General features: G+C 50.9%; 1 protein-coding gene across 1 annotated transcript in view; it reads right to left on the bottom strand.

Annotated features, from left to right (window-relative positions):
* OTUD7A (OTU deubiquitinase 7A) overlaps positions 1 to 21,129 on the bottom strand; it is a 199,334-nt gene that overhangs the window by 5,058 nt on the left and 173,147 nt on the right. The window contains exons 9-13 of the mRNA XM_011949258.1: positions 20,094 to 20,221; positions 18,093 to 18,242; positions 3,182 to 3,296; positions 2,924 to 3,008; positions 9 to 447 (exon numbers count right to left, since the gene is read on the bottom strand). Of these exons, the coding sequence (XP_011804648.1) occupies positions 9 to 447; positions 2,924 to 3,008; positions 3,182 to 3,296; positions 18,093 to 18,242; positions 20,094 to 20,221 (917 nt within the window). The remainder of the gene's footprint in view (positions 1 to 8; positions 448 to 2,923; positions 3,009 to 3,181; positions 3,297 to 18,092; positions 18,243 to 20,093; positions 20,222 to 21,129) is intronic.

Here is a 21,129-nt window from a genome sequence, read left to right as displayed (position 1 = left end):
CGACGCGCCCGCCGCCTTGTCCGTGGGCGACGGCGTGGTCTTCTCCGAGGGCGACGTGCTTGCCGACGCACCCGACTCCTCCTTGCTGCCCTTGCGCGACTTGGCCTTCTTCTCCTTGCCCCGCTCTGCCGAGTCCCCGTTCTTGCCGTTGGCGGAGTTGGCGCGGCCCATCTTGCCGTGCACCAGGCCGCCGAGACCGCCCATGTTTTTCTTCAGCTTGATGCCCAGCGTCTTGCTGAAGCTGCCCAGCTTGTTGGCCACGGAGTCGGCGCGCGTCTTGTCCTTCTCTTTGCGCTGCTTCTCCTTCTCCTTGTCCTTGCCGTTCTTGCCGTTATTGCTGTTGGAATTGCTGCACACCGAGTCGCGGTCCGAGTCCAGCGAGTCGGCCAGGGACTGCACGTCCTCCCCTGCTGAGGCCGTGGGAGACTCCGGTTGTGCCAGGGGCGCCTGTGTGGAGAGGGAGGGCCGGGGTGAGGGTGGTTAGAGAAGAGCGGTCCACGGCCTGGCCGAGGAAGACACACCTTGCCCCTGTCTTGCCAAGGCTGGGGCCCTCAAGCTTCACTGTCCCAGTCCCCACTGTCTCTCTGGTGACGATGATACCCGGATGGGCGGTGCTGAAGGAGAGGCGCGGATAGGAGTGGGCTCTGATTCGCTGCAGGAGTAAAAGGATGTAGGGACTTCTTATCTGCGTGTGTCTTCTGGCCACGGAAGCTGGGGTGTACTCATTCTTTGTCTCTGGGGAACCTCAGGTACTTGGTAGCCTGGAACCCTGAGTGGGGGATTGGGGCATGGTGCAAATACCCCACTTGGCCTTGGTCCCCAGAGCCTTGTCACAGTTCAGAGAATGATCAGGTTCACTCTCTGGCCTTCCCCCACTAACAAGGTCCCCTCCTTGACCAGACACAGGTCCCAGGCCAGCCTCTGTGAAGATGGAGGCCTTCAGGTGGGGAGGACACTGGGCCTGCACAAAACTGTCTCCCCTCAAAAGATGTCTCACCTTCTCACACCGGGCAGGGGACAGAAACCTTGCACTCAATCTCATTCATCGGATCTTGAATCAAACACCCCCTTGATTCAGGGATGCCAGATCGCTTCAGGGGTTCCTTTCTCACTCAGTTTGGCAAGGCGGAGTGCTAAATTGAGGAGGATTCTGAAATAGGCCTGTGCTCAGCAAAAAAGATGTTCCCATTCCCAGAAAAGGACCCCTGGGTGGTTTGGGGTGGGGTGACGCTGGGAAGCACGGCTTGGATGAGACCCACTGAGGTGGTCAACCAGTCGGAGGAGGGCACGGCCATATCTGGGGCGGGGGGAACCTGAGAAAAGAGGTGGGAGGGCAGAGAGGCAGGCAGCACCTACTGCCTCTGCAGAGGGACCTCCCTGGGTGAGGAGAGAATTCTGACTGACTGTCACTGGACGAGAGGCAGGGCCCTGCATGCTGGCTGCTGGGTGCTGCAGGAACTGGTGCCCATACCTGAACAGGCTTCCTTGGCCTCCAGGGGATGAGCCTGGGAGAAGGCTCCCTCCCATTGCTCCCCCACTTAATTTTTGTCTCCCCCACCCCCAGGCCCCTCAAGCAAGTCCAAGAGTCGGTGACTGTCCTGTGACCAGGTCACCCTGAAGCAAACGTGGGCAGAACTGACCCACACCACCTCCCACTCTGAAATTCCTTTCCCCTTCCCACTTGGGATAGGAAGGTGTGAAGTGTCTCAGACCGGTGTGTGACACACTACAGGGTGGACACGGGCTGGGCCAGGAACAGAGGTGCGCCTGGTGCTAGCAGGAGCGGACCGAGAGCGGGCTCAGGAGTCCCTGGCTGGAAGAACCCTTCCCACAGTTGTCAGCTGAGAGCCTTGCATCTGACATGAAGGCACCAAGGCCTGGCAATTGCAGGCAAAGCTATGTTCAGCCCGAGAGCCTCCTGATTCTAGATCCTGAGCCGCTGCCATCACTCCCCATGTGGGTGCTGAAGAAGAACAGCCACAGCACCACCGGAGTGCTCCAGGCCTTTGAGAGGCAGCACTCAGACTGCCACCGACTGGCTGTCACTTATGCCATCAGTAAAATGGGGTATCAGTCCCCGCCTCGTGGAGCCCTGGGAGATGAACTACAGGCAAAGGCCGGAGTCTGAGAGCACTGAGCAGTGCTGACCACCACCCGACTTCTTGACTTACACCTCTCCTTTCCTAATTCCTTATGAGCCCCACTTCAAGCCTAAGTAATTGGCTGGAGAGGACCAATTATTTGCAGGCTGTTTTTTTTTTACAAATCCTTTTCCCTGGCAGCTCACTACTGAGATTTCAGAAAACATCAGTCAGATGCTTAAAATGAATCCCTCAGCGTCTGCAAGCAGGGGCAGCCCCGACCCTCTGGAGGCAGGCAGCCTGCCTCACGGGGCACAGGCCCCTCTCCTCACCTTCCTGCCAACTCCACCCACCAGTGTGCTGCCTCTGGGAGGGGAGGAAGGGGGCGCTGAGGAATCGCGCTCTCAGTTCCCTGGCTTTCTTGAGGACCCACACAGTTTATAATTAATTCCACTCTGCGGCAGCACATTGTGTTCTGATCTCAGTAGAGATAGTTTTGTGTTGTGACTTGCCTGTCGCTTGTTTTCTGAGTGGGCGTGTTTATTCCTTCTGCAGAAAATAGGGGGACAAAAATCCTTTTACAAGAGTGCATGCTTGCATGCACACATGCCTACACGTGTGTACACACCCACTGGGTCCAACCAGAGCCACTTCAAACCCCAGCCAGGGTGGCTAGGTCAAAGGGATGTGGGAGCTACTGGGCTGTGGGTATGGCTGGCGTGGGCGGCCAGGCAGGGGCAGGCAAGACTGTGGGAGCATTTGGGAGGATGCGCCCTAGCCAGGCTGGAGCTGAGCAGCCTGGACCCTTCCGCCAGATCTGGTCCCAGCACAGCCAGGCTCACCCGTGTCTCGGAGGGGATCCGGATCCATGTCACATTCATGTAGCTGTGCAGAAGGTTCAGCTTGGCTTCTAGCGACAGGATAAGGCTGGCAAGAGAAGAATACCCTATTCAAATGGTCTGAGCTGGCCCTTGTAGCACCCAGCCCACCTGCATGCCAGCTGTCCCAGGAGGAGCAGGGGTGGTACAGCCCCTCCCCAGGATGCCCCAGCCATAGCCCTCCCTGTGGGCGCTGGGGGAAGGGACAGAGTAGGGTCTTACTGGGCCAGCCGGGCGTTATCGTTGTCATCTTTCCCCCACTCCCAGTCCTTGCCAGGGTCCACTGCAAAGTGCAGAGGCAGCAGCTTGTGCTCAGAATCCGTCAGGGGGATCACGGCTGGAACAGAAGAGACAGAGCCGTGCTGGGAGCCCCGGCAGTCCCCAGGGAGGATGGGAAGGAAGTTCCCAAGCCAGGTGTTTAGGGGACAAGTGCACCGAGTGGAGACCTACACAGATCTGTGCCAGCAGGAGCATGAAGACCAAAACCACTATTGCTAATTTTTAAAATTCCATATTTATTGCAGACAGTGGAGAGCAGTTGGAAGCGTCACCTGGACCCTGGGTCTCTCTGGGTCTGTCCAATGGCAGATACTCCGTTGGGCATCAGAATGGGAAAAAAGCTATTGCTGCTTCTGCTATTTCTAGGAAGGATCTAGGCAGGTTAGGCACACTTTGGGAGGCTACCTTGCAGGTGGGTCTGGGGCCCAGCTCTCCTGTCTCATCCCAGAGAAAGGCTGAATGTACAAGTCAGGTGAGCAAGGGGGTTGCTGACCTCTACTGGTTTGTGATTTTGTGCCACAAGTCTGTGTCAGTGCCTGGGACCCGTGGACCCACCCGCCCCTGCCCGTAGGAAGCTCACCTGTGCTGGGGACAGATAAGCAGGTTAACAAACACCTCATAATGTCAGGTGGTGATGAGCCCTGGAAGGGTAAACAGCAGGCAGAAGGCAGGGATGGTGAAGCCTTTCTCGGGTGGAGTCAGGGGGTCCTTTTGAGGAGGTCACATGTCAGTGGAGACTGCAGTGACGAGCAACTGGCTGGTCATTTCTCAGAGGGACTGACTCATCACAGAAGCTCTGTGGTGAAACTCACCCCCTGTGGGAAATCCTGGCTCACTCCAGACAGGCTAGGGTGGAGGGGGTGTCTATAGGTTTGGGATCTTCTAGGAGCTTCTGAGCTGCTGGGGGACCTGATGAGAGGAGTTCCTCGTGACATGGCTGACTCCTCCCAAGGGCATTGTCAGGGACAAGGGCAGGAGGAAGTGGGAGATGATCTCCCCAAGTCTTTCCTCAGAGCAAGCAGCAGCCTCCTGTGGGCTCCAGTTAGCTCCCCTGCAGGCCCCACTCCTAGAAGTCACACCACAGCAGAGAAGCACAGCCCAAGGCTTTGGGTCAGCTGCTTTGCCTCTTTGCTGGGGCCCATGATTCACAGCAAGGCTGCCATGGCAAGAACAAAAAGGCAAGGAAACATCAAATCGAAGACTGAATACCAATAGTTGATTTGGTAAGAAATTGGAAAAACTAACTCAATGCTGCCCTCCAGTGTTGCTTAAGAGGAAAAGTGGGTACAAGTAATTCCCCTCTCCACCCCTGCACCTTTTCTTCCCCAGCCTCCCCAAGCTGCGAATAAGGGAAATGCAGCTTTGCTGACCAACGACCAGCTCCGGGCTTTCCTTTCTTTTCTTTTTCCTTATTTTTTGAGAGGGAGTCTTGCTCTGTCGCCCAGGCTGGAGTGCAGTGGCGCCATCTTGCATCACTGCAAGCTCCGCCTCCTGAGTTCACACCATTCTCCTGCCTCAGCCCCATGAATAGCTGGGACTACAGGTGCCCGCCACCATGCCTGGCTAATTTTTTAGACGGGGTTTCACCGTGTTAGCCAGTATGGTCTCGATCTCCTGACCTTGTGATCCGCCCGCCTCGGTCTCCCAAAGTGTTGGGATTACAGCGTGAGCCACCGCGCCTGGCCCGGGCTTTTCGTTAATCTGGCTTGGGATTGGAAAGTGCAGTGCTCTGATTTGAGAGGTCAGGGGCAGCTTGGCCTGGCTTTGCTGCAGCCTGCTGGGTTCTGCCTTGACGTGGCCACCCTTCCCAAGTCTGAGCTGCAGAGCAGACACACCCAGGGAGGGCTGCAGGGCTGGCTCAGGGACAGGTCTCCCTTGGGTGGTGCCCAGCAGCCTGTCCCATAGTTCTATGAGTCACTACACAAACAGAGAAGGGGTTAGCCTCATTTCTTACTCACGGGGCAGGGGGTGGCACAGGCTCTCCCCATCCACAATGTTTCTCTGAATACAGCAGTGCAGCTCCTGGGAGTTTCAAGCCCCCATGAACAGATGGGCCAAACCAAAGTGTCCAGGAAAAGGACTCAGAAAGTGACATTTTAAATAAGCATCTCTTGTGGCTTTTAAAATCAAGCAAATTCAGGAAATGCTGTTCTAGAACAAGAATAATCTGTTAGAAGCAGTTCCTGTGGGTGCAACTTGGACATTTTGGGTCTGGCTGTCCACCCGCTTCCCAGGGTAGAATTGCCATTGGAGAGCATCAGCCCAGCCACCACTCCATGTCTTAGCCACCCCGCCCCCAGGATTTAGGGGGAACAGGCACCTAGCGGCACCCATGGTCTGTGGGCAGAAGCAATGTGGGAAGTGTTGGGTGATGTGCTCAGGCATAGGGGGGCCTCTCCCCACTTCCCTTCCATGGTGCCTGCAGAAGACAGCAGATCCCCACTAAAGAGCTGCCTGACAATTGAGAACACTCCTTTTAGACTTCCACTGTATTAAGCCACTCTGATTTTGGTTTGTTTGTTTCAGATAAACCACCTGAGCTAAGACGGCACCCCAGTCACCCTCACCTCTCTATCATGGGGTTCCTGGGGACTCCTCCCCTCAGCAGCAGGGCTGGAATGGACTCCCATTCCAGCCGCCCAGGGCTCCAGTGCACGGTGGGAATACCCCTGAAGGAGCTACTGCCTGTCCACCTAGAAGAGCCCTGCAGCTTTGCGGCCTAGATCTGGCTGGGGTGAAGGACCAGGTACTGAGAGAGGCTCCAGGGACATGCCTGCTCACAACTGAAGACACCGAGGGGCTTAAAGGCAGGCTTCTCAGCAGAGGGTCAACTGCAGCCTGTGGTGAGGGCTAGAGCCGCAGAGCCCAGGGACAGCTCAGGCCAGGAGGCCATGAAAACAGGTCCTCCTTGTGAGCAGCAGCTGCTCAGGATGCTTCTGTCTCTCACTGTACACCCTGACATTTCCCTATTGGAAACCTGGCTTTACCAGTGAGCAGCAGACGCACAGCGGCTTGCCCTCTGGTGGTAAATGTCTAGAACAGCAACTGCTTCTCAACATGAGCCTAGAAAGGCCAGAAAGCTGTTTTGTTTTTGTTTTTGAAAGGCCTCTTGTATGTCTTTTAGCCTGGAAACACATAAGCATCATCTCATACTAGCCTGAATATATTCTGAGTATGTATTTTCTAAAAAATCAAGATTTCTGGTTTTTGTCTCCGGCGTGAGAAGCTGGAAGAGCATTGTTCCACCATGACAACGTGCCAGTCAAACTGCAAATTCACAACTTATCTTTAACACAGCAGACAGCTGAAGTCACAGGGAAGCCAACTTATCCAATATCTAAGGAAAGGTGCCTTCAAGGAGAGACAGACCTGAGCTTAAGAAGGGCCAATTCAGCTGGACCGCAGTAAGAATAATTCAGCTAAAATGGTTACATTGGTAAAGGAAGAGTATCAGCTAGTGAAATAATACAGAACTCTGGGGTTGAAGATATAAAGGGAATTCACATGCACTTGCAGGCTCCTCTCCACAGGACCTACCTGGTTCTCCCACAAAAGACTGGCAGGAATTCTAAGAGAGTGTCTCCATAGATATTTCTATTCCACCTCTACCAAGGAACAAAAGCTTAAACTGCAGAGTATAGGGCAACAAACACTGGGAGCACTAAGGGTCATGTTCTGTTACTCTAATTAAGCATCTGTCTTAGGCAGGCACTGTATCCCTGGATCTGGGGATGGGGGTGACCCTCCTGGGCTATCATGACTAGACTGGTCCAAACCTAGACTCCAAAAACCTAGCAAAAGGAAAGGCATGCTTCTTTCCAGGAATAAAAGTGATTCACTGCAGTCTTTACTGTCCCACTCAAGATGCCTGGCTTTCAGCAACAACAACAAAAAAACCTATGGGGCGAGAGGAAAGATTAAAAAAACCCAACACATTGATAAAAGACAAATCAGTTGATAGAACAAGACTCAGATATGACACAGGTGTTGAAACTATCAGACAAGGAATTAAAAGTAACTGATTAATAAGTTAAGGACTAATAGAAAAGCTGGACACCATGCAAGAGTTGATGGTTAATTTCAGCATAGAGAACAAATCTATAAGAAAGAATTAAATGAGAATTCTAGAAATGAAAACACAATAATAGAGTGAAGAATGATTTTGAGGGGCTGGTCAGTTGACTTGATATAGTTGAGCAGAGAATCTGTAAACCTCAAGATAGGTTATTAGAAATTACACAAACTGAAACAGAAAAAAAAGGAGGTGGGAAAGTGAACACAGCATCTAAGAGCTGTGTGACAATATCAGGCACCTTAAGTTCTATGTAAATGAAATCCCAGAAGAGAGAAAGAACAAGGCAAAATCACATTTTAAAGAAATAATGGCTAAGAAGTTTTCAAAATTAATGACAACCATCAACACAGATCTAAGAAACTAAGAGAACACCAAGCAGGAAAAATAACAACAACACAAATATGCCTATAATAGCATCTTAACACTTCTGAAACCCAAAGACAAAAAGAAAGTCTTGAAGGCAGCCTGAGAAAAAAGAGGATACATTATATATAGAGAAACAAAGATAAAAATTACAGCAGACTTTTCATGGTAAAACAGGTAAGCCAGAAGATAATGGAGTGACATTTTTAAAGTACTGAAAGAAAAAAAAAAAACAAAAAACTGTTAATCTAGAATTCTATACCCAGCCAAAATATCTCTGAAACATGAAGAAGACATATAAAGAGTTTTTCAAACAAAACTGAGCAAATTCATTGCATGCAGACCTGAACTACAGGAGATGTTAACGTGCAAGAAATATGGTACCACTAGAAACTTGTATTTACACAATTAAGAGTGATGGAAATGGAATAAATGGTTGTGAAAATTCATTTCTTCTTCTTCTTTTTTTTTTTTTTGAGACAGAGTCTCGCTCTGTCGCCCGGGCTGGAGTGCAGTGGCCGGATCTCAGCTCACTGCAAGCTCCGCCTCCCGGGTTTACGCCATTCTCCTGCCTCAGCCTCCCGAGTAGCTGGGACTACAGGCACCCGCCACCTCGCCCGGCTAGTTTTTTGTATTTTTAGTAGAGACAGGGTTTCACCGTGTTAGCCAGAATGGTCTCGATCTCCTGATCTCGTGATCCGCCCGTCTCAGCCTCCCAAAGTGCTGGGATTACAGGCTTGAGCCACCGCGCCCGGCCCATTTTTTCTTCTTTTTAATTGCTCTAACAGATAACTGTCTAAAACAAAGAGCAGCAGTGCATTATGAATTTATAACGGATGTAAAAATAAAATGATAATAACAGAAAGAATGGGAGGGAGGGATAGGTAATACGCTGTTGTAATATCCTTACACAACATGTGAAGTAGAATAATATTACTTAAAATAGAATCTCATTAATTAGGCCAGGTGTGGTGGCTCACACCTGTAATCCCAGCACTTTGGGAAGCCAAGGTGGGTGGATCACTTGAGGTCAGGAGTTCGAGGCCAGCCTGGCCAACATGGTGAAACCCCATCTCTACTAAAAATACAAAAATTAGCTGGGCATGGTGCTGGGTGCCTGTAATCCAGCTACTCTAGAGGCAGAGGCAGGAGAATTGCTTGAACCCAGGAGTTGGAGGCTGCAGTGAGGGGCTGCAAGATTGCACCACTGCACTCCAGCCTGAGTGACAGAGTGAGACTCTGTCTCAAAAAAAAAAAAAAAAATAAAAATAAAAATCTCATTAATTAAAGATGTTTATTGTAAACCTAGGGAAATCACTAACAATTAAAAATAGGGGTATAATAACAAGTCCATGGTGGAAATAAAATGGAACCATTAAAAAACTCAATTAACCCAAGATAAGACAGAAAAGAGACAAAAGAACAAAGAACCCACACGATACATAGAAAACAGGTAGCAAGATGGTGGATTTTAATCCAAACATACCATTAATACTATTAAATGAAAATGGTCAAAACATATCTTTTAAAAGATAAAATTGTCACACTGGATAAAAAAGCAAAACCCACGTATATGCTGTCTACAAGAATCTCATTGTAGGGGCCAGGCACTGTGGCTCATGCCCAGCACTTTGGGAGGCTGAGATAGGTGGATCACTTGATGTCAGGAGTTCGAGACCAGCCTGGCCAACATGATGAAACCCTGTCTCTACTAAAAATACAAAAATAGCTGGGCATGATAGTGTATGCCTGTAATCCTAGCTACTTGGGGGGCTGAGGCAGGAGAATTGCTTGAACCTGGGAGGTTGAGGTTGTAGAAAAAAGAAAAAAAGAAAAATAATCCCATTGTAAATATAAAGACATATGTAGGTTAAAAGATATTCACTAATGGAAAGAGAGCTAGAGTAGCCATATTTATGTCAAAGTAGGCTCCAGAACATGGACTGTTACCAAAGAAAAAGAAGAACATCACATAATGATAAAGGGGTCAATTTTCCAAGAAGACATAATCATCCTATGTGTATGAATGCTCCTAATAACACAGCTTCAAAGTACACGATGCAAATACTAACAAAAATGAGAGAAATAAACATATTACAGCTGCAGACTTCACTACTTTTTGTTCAGTAACTGACAGAGCAAATAGGCAGAAACCAGTAAGGATATAGAAGAACTGAGCCGCACTCTCAGAGAATTTGAGGTAATTGACATTTCTAGAACCCAATAAGAGCAGAGTATATATTATTTTCAAATACATATGGAATATTCACCAACACAGAACATAGTCAGTCTGAGTGCATTGAAAAGAACAGAAATCATATTTGTGCTCATGTCATAACTGAAACTATAAGCCAGTAACAAATATTTGAACAATCCCCCAAAACCTGAAACTCAAACAACCTGTTTCTAAATAATCCATGAGCCAGAGGAAGTCTCATGGGAAATTAACAAATGTTTGAACAGAATGAAAATGCAAATATAGCACATCAAAATGTATATGATGTGGTTACAGCAGTACTTAGGGGAAAACTTACAGCATTAAAATGCTTATATTAGATGAGAAGACAAATCTCAAATTAGTAATCAAAATTTCTGCCCTAAGAAACTAGAAAAGGGGTAGCAAATTAAACTCAAAGCAAAGGGGGAGGGAGGAAGGAAATAATGATGGCCTGTACATGAGGCCAAGGCCAGTTGCTGAGGATGGGGCCCCTAGGCTGGGCATCAGGGCCAATGGTGGCAGACATACATTCTCTGGCCTAAAGTTTATATGTAGATAAGATCTTTGGATTGGTCATTGGTCTATGGAATAAGCTTGCTATTGACTTAATATTTGTGTTCCTCCAAAATTCACTGTTAAAGCTTAGTCTCCGTGTAACAGTATTAGGAGTGTGATCTTTGGGAGCTGATTAAGGCACAAGAGTGGAGTCCTTGAGAATGGGATTAGTGCCCTTATAACAACAGGCACGAGAGTGCTCTTCTCTTTCTCTTGGCCATGCGAGGACACAGTAAAAAGCTACTGTGTGTAGAACAGGAAGAGGACACCCTTACCAGACGCTAAATCTGCTGGCTCCTGGATCTTGTATTCCAGCTTCCAGAACTATCAGAAATAAATTTCTATTGTTTATGAGCCATCCAGGCTGTGGTATTCTGTGGCAGCAGCCTGAATTGACTAAGACAGAACTGAAAAAAGTGCTGCTGAAAAAACTCTCAGACTGAGAGAGTGTTCAGCACCTAAGACAATTTCTGGGCTCCTGAGCTCATGCCAAAAGTGGGTGGGGAAGCTTTCAGCCCCAGAGGGTGCACTCTGTGCACACATCATATGTGGCCCTGTGGGACAATGACAACTGGGGTCTTCTCAGAGAGCAGAACCAGGGTGTCACCCTGGCCCACCAAAGCCTCACTCCCCACATCTAGGGCAGTGAGTGCTGGCTGCTCCTGTCCTGTAGGTAGGACAGGTGGCTGGTGCTGCTGCCTCCCAGCCCCCCTCAGAAGGGGTTTTGTTGGAGTGCATGTTCTCACTCCAGTACCAGGCATGGGAGTGTGGAGGTCCTCAGGAGCCTGGAGTGGCCAGATGGAGAAACCTGCACATTACACAGAGATGGCTGGGACCCTCATTCGGGAATCAGGGGCGGTGGGGGCTGGTATGCGCTTCCTGTGGGCATGGATGTCTTGGGGAGGTCTGGTGGGGGATCCAAGTATCTGTTCCTACTTTGTAGCTCAGGAGGGGACAGGCAGGGCTCCTGGGGGGAGGCTGGCATCTGGGTGCACTCCTGCTTTCTCTTCTCTCCAGGCCTTCAGGCATGAGTGAAAAACTCTTGGCCAGTTCTTTCCGCGGAATTAACTGTGGCTGGCATCCCTTTGGAACAGTGCTTTGGGCCCCTGAGCTGATGGTCACTGGGGTAGGGCATGAACCAATCAGCAGATGTATTGTGGATAAATACACCTCGTGCTTTTAATCAGTGTGACTCAGCTCTCTCGGCACGTGCCCCCTTTATAAGCTGTGGACAAAGCTCCATAGCTATGAAGTCCCTTCCACAGCTCCTGGCCACTTCATGGTGCTTTGTGATCCGTAGGTCAACAATGTCAAAGATGACAGACTTGAGGAACAGGAGGTCTCAGCTAAAAGTCTGGATGCCCCCAACCCCAGCTCCTCCACCTCTCACTCCTTAGCCAGGGGCCTTTGCACAGAAGGGTTCTTCAGGGGTCTGTGCTCTGGGGCTGCTGAGAGGAGTGGCAAAGGAATATGGCCCAGTGAGACTTGTCACACACCACAAGGGTAGGCATAGCTGTGCTTTTTACTCCCACTCTGACCCTGTCTTTCAGTGGCAACTGGCAAACTTAGTAGCCAAGAGAAGGGAGGCTAATAACAAAGGTAATTCAGTTTGGGGGCACCTCTGGTTTCTAAAACGTTCTTGCTGGCCAGGCGCAGTGGCTCATGCCTGTAATCCCAGCACTTTGGGAGACTGAGGTAGGTAGATCACTTGAGCTCAGGAGTTTGAGACCAGCCTGGACAACATGGAGAAACACCATCTGTACCAAAAGCACAAAAAGTTAGCTGGGCTGGTGGCATGCGCCTCTAGTCCTACCTACTTGGGAGGCTGAGATGGCAGGATCTCTTGAGCCTGGGAGGTGGAGGTTGCAGTGAGCTGAGATCATGGCACTGTACTCCAGCCTGGGTATGAGACCCCATCTCAAAAAAAAAAAAGTTTGAAAAAAAAGAAAAAGCTTTCTTGCCACCATGAAGTAATCTGATTCTTACTGTAATGTCTCGTAATAAGCATTACATATTTCCTCCATTATTTTATTCAGATAGGTACACAAATAGACCAATTTGATTGGTATTTGATAAATGATTCTTTTTTTTTTTTGACATGGAGTCTTGCTTTGTCACCCAGGCTGGAGTGCAGTGGCACAATCTCTGCTCACTGCCAGCTCCGCCACCCAGGTTCCTGCCATTCTCCTGCCTCAGCCTCCTGAGTAGCTGGGACTACAGGCGCCCGCCACCACGTCTGGCTAACTTTTTGTATTTTTTAGTAGAGACAGGGTTTCACCATGTTAGCCAGGATGGTCTTGATCTCCTGACCTTGTGATCTGCCTGCTTCAGCCTCCCAAAGTGCTGGGATTACAGGTGTGAGCCACCGCACCTGGCCAATAAATAATTCTTTAACACAATTATAAAATCAAGTTGAGCAGAATATGTAATAATATTTGTAACAAGTAAAGGTACATTTCTATTGAAAAAGAGATTAGATTTGTCTATTGTAAATTAATCCTGCAAGAAAAAGCATGGTTCGTTGTCAAACATGTTGAAAATTGGAACGTTACATTCCACATGGCTTGGGGAACAGTAGAGCATCGGTGAGCGTTTGATTTAACCAGGAGCCGCGCATCAGATACAGATGGAAGGCTGCTTCCATGGCCTGGTGGGTAGACGTACTCTGTTTGGCTCCCAAGATCCCTAGCAGGCACTTATAAACTTGCTGTGTTGTTTCTAAGCGGCAAGAGACAAATTGCTAAGCTGCTCTTTGGAAAAACATTTTTTTTCTTTTTAAGTATCACATTTTGAATGTGTTGAGTCTCTGCTCCCAATAAAGGAATGGCCAACCTTGGTGTGATCATCTGTAAGCCTCGTTTCAGAGCTCTCTGCTCACACCAGCATCTCCCCCTCCATCTGTCACCAGTGGACTCCCTCAGGGCTGCCTGTGTGCTGCTCTCTAGGTTCCTTAAGTGGGACCCTGGGGGAAGGCACTGAGGACACACTGAGGGCTCCCTGACCTCTGTGTGGCCCCTGGATATACCTCAGAGGCTCACAGGCTGTTTGCACATATGAGGGAAAAACTATTTAAACAATTGACTTATATATTAATTTTTTTGGGGGGGATGAAGTCTCTGTCGCCCAGGTTGGAGTGCTGTGGTGCAATCTCGGCTCACTGCAACCTCCACCTCCCGGGTTCAAGAGATTCTCCTGTCGCAGCCTCCCGAGTAGGTGAGATTACAGGTGCGTGCTGCCACACCCAGATAATTTTTTGTATTTTAGTAGAGATGGGGTTTCACTGTGTTGTCCAGGCTGGTCTTGAACTCCTGAGCTCAGGCAATCCACCCACCTCGCCTCCCAAAGTGCTCAGATTACAGGCATGAATCACGTGCCTGGCCAATAAATTTTAAAGAAAAGAATAGCCACAGATGGCACTGACACCTTCCATGAAACAGAGAACCCCCTCCCTACCCTCTTCGACGCTGAAGGTTCCTGAGTCGCCAGGTCTGAGATGCTGTCTCATCCCAAGCAGGCTTTGACTTGGGGTACCACTTCCTGAGCCTGTTCTCTGGGAGATGCATGCTCTCTGAGTGCCACTCTCTTGGGCCAAGTCTTTGTGGAAGTCTCGCCATCCACCCTCCCAATCCTTCACTGGCTGCAACCATTCCCTGGGGATGGTTCCTCCTTTCTCAACGTCCCCCTCTGTAAAGTGGGAAATAGGAAATGGGAAGGGTTAAATAGTTATTCCTGGAAAGGACCTTAGAACGGCACTTGAGCACAGGAAGCAACTGCAAATATATGAGCCTGAAGGTGGGGTGCAGACCTAGGCAGCACCCGTATGCACCCAGCCCTTCCCAGTGCAACCTGCTGGCCAGGCCAAGAGCTAACATGTACACGAGGGTATGCTCTGCATGGCTCTATATCCATGCAAAGGGAAGAGGAGCTGTGGAGTCTCTGCTCCTAATAAAGGCTGCGCTTGGCTTGTTTGGGACTTTACCAAGAGTTAGCTGTCATTTTAGACGACAGAGCCTCCTGGGGTATGTGAAGGTATGCTCAGCACACCTATGCCCCCTGCCTGTAACTGGGCACCCCACATATGGGTGCCAGGATCTGATTGTTTCGTTGAGTCTTGCGGTATGGCTGTGTAAAAGCATTTACAGAAATGCAGACTATTTGATTACATTGGTTTCCTTTGATTTCTCCTGACGTGGGGGTTATTAAACGGACTTTATTCCAACATAGGTAACATTATCCATGAATTTCATTTCCGGATAATGAAGAGTACACTGGACAACGTTTGCTATATAAGGAGGGGGAGTTGGGATTATTGCACTGGATGATTTCCAAAGTTCTTTCCTAGGTTCTATGTTTCCAGGAACTATGCGGCACCTCTGTTTCTCCTGTTAATTGATTTGATTTTTCATAATGTACACATTTGCTTAGTGGCCAGTATGAACTGTCCTGAGCTAGATGCTGACAGAATGCCCAGATCTGGGTTTCACAGAGCTCCCCGGAGGCCATTTTAAGATGTGGCTGCAAGGAGGCTGCTTCCTGCAAAAAGCTGAAGGCCCAGGGCTCAGGGTGTCAGGGAGCAAAGGACTAATGTCCTCCCCTGGAGAAAGGAGGTGGCCATCAGGTGTGGAACCTACCAAGAAAGAATGCATACATTTTATCTAAAAAGTCTTAAGGTAGATTTGCAAAGCCTAAGCCACTCAGGTTACCCATACCTGACCAGTCCCACAAGCTCCTGACCTTCCACCTCAAGCCCTTCCCTCTCCCCAAGTCCTTGCCTAGCCTGGGAAACGGGGGAGGATTCCTGAACTTGAATACGGCCAGTGGCGGCATCAGCAGTAGCTGGGCCACTGCAGTAGCAGCTATAAGAGGGGGCTTCCCTTAGAGGGAGAGGCACAAGAGATGAGAAGTTTAAAAAATGCCTCGTGGATATTTAAGCCTCCAGGAGCTAGACACATGTGGATAAGACATGATGGGCCATGTAAACAGTGGAGGAGGAAGGGGGTGATGGGAAGAAAGGAGCCTTCTCAGCCTGAAATACATTTTTAATCTCATTTCCAGGCTCTCAAAGCATCGTTCCTCAGGCACAAGGATGCGGTGTCTGCTCTTCCTGGGGCCTGTGATTACCGTATCTATTAGCCTCTGTCACAGGGTGCTGTCCACAGGACGGGCAGGGCACCGTGGCACAGGGTGACACCTGTGCTTCACAGTGGGGGCCGGTGGTGTCCTGGGGCTCAGTGTTCTGGAGTCTCCCATCTCCTGCCTCCCACCAGGCCCTGCGACTTGGCGGTCTGGCCAGCTCGCCCCAGCAGGCCTGAGCCGGCTACTGTGGTGTGGCTGCTCCTGTTTTGCACTCAGAGGATGCGGGGTCCCATCCTGGAAGCTGCAGCCTCACTGTGATTTCCACGTCCCTCTCTGCTGAGGTGTCTTGTGACCTGAGAGCACAGCTGCGACTCTGTCCCGTCCCCCCAGTGTCCTTTGAGGCACAGAGGGAGGGCTGCAGAGGTGAAGGTCTAAGGGGGCACATGGGTGCATGACAAAGAGCGTGGCCACAGCACCTGCCCTGCCGGGGGTCGTGAGACCTTATGGGTGAATGTGCAGCCCGGCCACAGGATGGTCTTGGATGCAGGGATCTGCACCACCCCAGGAGGACCCCAGCGGGCTGCTTCGACTGTGAGGGAGCCACAGGCCCACACCACAGTGGCTCTGAGGGGTGCACTGGGACCAGATCCCAGCTTTTAGAAACCAGGTCATCAGAAGTGAGCCCACCCACAGCTCTGCGAGGCTCTCCTGAAAGGCACCGAGCCACAGCGGCCTCCGTGGGCATCCTGTGAAGGAAGGATGCTTTCGTATGTGCCTTGAAAACACCAAGAAGCAGTGTCTGGAAGGCCGGGAAGAGTACTCGGTGCCTTTTGCCAGGAGGGGGCCGGGTATCTGAACCCTGTGCTTGGCACTGGGAAATGCTGGCCTTGGGACCATCATCTTCCTGTGGCCACAGAATCTCCCTGGGGATGGACAAAAGGCCTAGCTCCTGGCCTGGATCCCAGATCCTGAAAAGGTCCTTCTGGTCTCCCAAGAGGCTGGGTCAGCCCTACAAAGAGCTAAACCCCCAGGAAGGCGGTGCAGGCACTCTGGACTGAAAGCAGGGAGGGAAGGCGGTGCAGGCACTCTGGACTGAAAGCAGGGAGGGAAGGCGGTGCAGGCACTCTGGACTGAAAGTGGGGAGACAATGGAAAGACCTCCTCGGCCTTACTGATTAAATCTTTCCTTCTGTGGCCAGTGCCACATCTGCAAATAATAAAGAACCATGATGTGACATTCCTGTCATGGCAGCCTCCCGTCCTCTCTCTTCTGCAACTTGGGTTCTGCCGCTGCGCTGCGTGTGGCGGCTCCTGGGAGCTCTGTATCTGTTCTTGGGAAGGGGTCTTCAATGCCCTGTGCGTTTCTCACCTTCAGTTTCTGCTCCACAGCCCCAGCCTCGTTCCCAACTCAACCGCCAGGCCAGGAAGTGACACGCTGGTGCCACCTCTGGCGGAGGGCTGGGGGAGGTTGGGTTCTGTTCATTTGTCTGCGTCCTTTCCTTGCCAGCTGTCTAAAGGAAGGAGTAGCATTTGGGAATCCTAGGGGGTAATCTTGTTGCTGTATTTACTTCCTAAGCTGCACACTCAGTGGAAAAGGTCAGAAGCAGACACCCCTGAGCTTCCTGCCCCTGTTGGGCCTGGACAGATCACTTTCCGTTCCCTGGAACCATACCTAACGGCAGGGACTCTGAAATAGTTGGTCTTGCCTGTCCGTCTGTCTCGTGGGGGAGTGAGTCTCTGCCTATACCACAAACAAGAGTGACAACAGGAAGGAGTTTCCTCTCCACTCGGCTGGTCACACATCCATCAGTAGCTAACATGAGAAAACAACAATTGTTCCAAACAAAATCCCCCTACTTCCCGAGCAAAGACATTGACTGGTGCCCTGGAATTGTGCAGTGCACAGCCTGTGGGGCCGGCCCAACATCGGCAGCACTGAAATGGCTGCTTAGAGGAAACTCAGCTGTAATGCTTTGAAAGGAAATGTTGACCTTTTGAGTTAAAAGCTTACCCTGGAGCAGGGGTGAGCAAACTCTTCTCATAAGGAGCCAGTTATAACTGTAAGTAAATATTTTAGGCACTGCAGGCCTTGGTGTCAGTGGCTGCTCCTCTCTCTACCACTGTAGTGCAAAAATGGCCACAGAGGATGCGTCCGTGAATGAATGTGGCTCTGTTCCAATAAAACTTTATTTATTAAAATGGGTGGTGGGCCATAGTTCATTAATACTTGCTCTTGAAGTTTGTTTCCCTTTAATTTACCTCTAAGACTAATTACATTCCTATAAAATATGTATACAAGTGAAAGGGAGAACAGTAAAAGCTATTTAAGGGTAGGTTGCCTTTGTTCAGTATTTTAAAGAGAATGTTGTCTTTCACATTGTTATTTTCAATGAAAACGTTCACACATGCATAAGGTAGTTTTATGCAAAACCTGTCACTGCTGAGTGTGCACAGGTGTGCTTCTAGGAGAGGTCTCCACAATCCCCCTCCCTGTGCAACAGGGTCCCTTCTGATGGCTCTGCCCCCACCCCAGGCCCCTGCGCACACTCTCTTGGGAGACAGGCATACCTTGTTCTCTCTGCTGGTCTCTCTGTTCCATGGACACGAGGGCAGAGAAATGTGCTTGATCATAGGCCAGAACCAGAGGCGAGCAGTGGCATCTGTTGGGAGGGACCTCCAAGGGCAGGTAGATCCCTCCGAATGGGATGGGTGCGAACGCTGTGGACACAAACCAGGATGAGGGTGTGAGGAGCAGCAGCCCGAGCTGGGAGGGGAGGCCCCTGCGTCCCTGTCCCTCACTATCCCGGGGGGCTCCGTGGAGAAGCGGAGGGACAGGAGGAGCGGATGGAGGCGGTGCTGAGGGATGGGGTTGAGAGTTTCCAGAGTCATCTGTCTGCCCCAGGACTCCTGCAGCCCTGAGACCTGCACAGGTGTTCAGGAGCCCCAGGGCTGGGATGACACTGTCACCCGAGATTGGTCAGAGCAGTCGCAGCCTGGAAGCCCACATGTTTCTGGATGTACTTCTTCCTCTCCTAGTGTTTGGTAATGCATTTGTATACAACGCAGTATCTACGCTTCTCGAGGGTGTATATTTGTTCTATATTTTGAGAACTTCTTCTATTGAATCTGAAGGAACCAGCCAGAGAGCTCCATGACCAAGATGTAAGTCAGATGGGAACTGAGAATCAAAGGGATCGAGGCCTTCAGTGACAGGAACACAATCTCATTTTCTTACTCGTAAAAAAGAAGGCAGAAAAGCCTAACACCCTCACCGAAACAGAATAACTTCGGAAGTATCTGTCCTAAAGCAGCATCTGCTTTTAGCTCATGAAACGTCTTGCCTTTCGGCCCCAGAGTCAGCGTATTGCTGCACTCCTTGGGCAGAATTCAGGGACAGTAATTTCAGGGACGTCTTTGATGAACTCTTAGAGTTCTTCCCCCATCCTCGCTTTGTCGAAATTGATCATTGTGCTTCTGCTCACAGGGGAGTCCCACTGAGAGGCGGCAGGATGGGGGTACCTGCAAGAGGGCTGAGAGTAGAATGGTAGGAAGGGTGGACCTTCCCTCGCCCTGCAACTCAGATATCTGATGGTGCTGGGAGCTCAGTCCTGGGCTTACACAGCAGGGCTCTGATGCGAGTCCTGGTGCTGCATGGAGAGCTGCAGACCTCAGCAGGCCCGCGTCCCTGAGCCACACAGGGAAGGGGGTGGGCCAGGCAGGACCTGTGTCCTCCCAGTTCCCTGGCTACATAACCATTGCGGCCACATCAGATTTTTTATGGCAGCTGTTTAGCATGAAGAGCCACATCCTGATTTGTAGAACTCCCTGGAAGACCTGTGACTTCTGTAAGGTGCAGGTGTAAATTCAAACTGGGCTGGAGGGATGCTCTGGTCAGCTGCACACTGGAGGGAGGACAGGCTTTGGAGCACTCCCTGCCCTGGGCTGATCCCCCTGGGGACATTGCCTAGCCTCTGTGGGCTTCAGTTTCATCTCTGTAAAGTGGGGAGGGTGGTGTTCACCCTGGGAGGCTGTGGCAAGGGCTGAATGGAGGAACATTCGAGAAGGGGCTATGCACAGAGTGTGGCTGTCGGTGGGCAGGCCATAAACTGCCCCTGCCTCTTTCTTTGCCAGTTCTGATTCTATCATAGCCTTGCTCTGCATTCTGTCTTCCTTTCTTTTTAGTCTTTAACACACACATAGCCTGCGGATGGGGCAGGAAGGCACCTGAGTGACTGAATGCCTCCAGGATATGGCCCAGGGCTGTTGGAGGGGCGTGGACTGTCTGCTGTGCCCTAGGCACACAACAGGAGATAGGAGCCCTCTGGGCTTAGTCCTGGTCCTCACATGACCAGATTTCTCCTGGCCCCCTGCCGTTGACAGGCAGGGCAGCTGGTGAAGAGCAACCCCTGCCGCCATCAGGGAGGAGAAAGAAACACGCTGAGTAGATCTTTGCACAGAGTGATGCTCTGTGGCCTCTGGGAGCGCGACCTTGCTCTGTGCTATCTGCTTTCTAGCTGGGATGCTACGCTTTCTGTGTCAGGAATACAGCACATCTCTCGAGGAGCTTACCTTCTCCACCTGAGTCTCTTAACATTGTATCTGCCACAACAACGATGGGTCTTCTTAATATATGGGCTAGGACAAAAACGTGGAACTCTTCCAGGCTCTCATACACGGGGTCCTCAGAGCTGTCCACACTGTGAGACAAAACAGAGCCAGCTGGTCACTGACTAAAACAGCATGGAGGATGGAGAAAGTGGGGACTGCTTCATGCAGAGGCTGAGCCCTCCCCACTCTGGATATTATCTTCATGGACCCTGGCAGCTGCGCTGTCCTGGGCCACTTCTCATGCTGTCTGCCGATGGCAAACGCACAGGTCCCAGCTCCCCTACCCCACCGTGGGAGCGGTCTCGGAAGACGAGTTGGAAAGAGCCCACAGGTGAAGGGCGCTGGCCGCTGTGAAGGCGAGTCTCTGCAGGGGGAGGCAGCCCACCAGAGCCTGTGGCAGCAGGACTGCTGGCTCTCTGGGGGTGTTTCACAAGGAAGCAGTGGGGGCTGGAGGGAGGGAGGGGTTCCTCTCTTGTTTATTTCCCTCAGGGACCCAGGGGTTCCCTGAGCACATCTGATGGGCTGGTGGGGTCATTACCACCAAGATCTGAGGAGCCTTCTAGAAGACACTCACCCCAATGGAAGAGAACAGTGAGGAGGCTGTCTGGATTTCAATCCAGAGCTGGAGGGGATGCGACGTGAATGTGCAGCCCAGGTGGCCCAGACCCTCCCTGACCATGCCCCCGGCTCATGTCTGAGGATCAGGGAAACAGCAGGCTCAAGAATGCTTCCACTCAAACCCTAAGACATTCAGGCAGAAGGTGGCAGCCTTGATGTCCCCCCATAGCAGGGCCACCCAAAAGGGAGGTGCACATTGAGAGGACAGCCAGAGCTCACAGCGTTATGGAGCCTCGGCTGCACCTGCAGTGCCTGCCAGCTGAGATGGCCGCGCCAGCCAAGACTCCCCAGAGGTGGCCCTCAGACTTGTTCCTGAGTGTCCGAGGAATGCTCAGAATTAGCGGAGGGAGTCTGTGAGGATGGCAGCAGGTGGGGCCAG

Source organism: Colobus angolensis, unplaced genomic scaffold (genome assembly GCF_000951035.1).
Source record: "Colobus angolensis palliatus isolate OR3802 unplaced genomic scaffold, Cang.pa_1.0 Scaffold294, whole genome shotgun sequence".
Lineage (NCBI taxonomy): Eukaryota > Metazoa > Chordata > Mammalia > Primates > Cercopithecidae > Colobus > Colobus angolensis.
The sequence above is the reverse complement of the archived record's forward strand: the minus strand, read 5'-3'. Positions and strand labels throughout refer to the sequence as shown.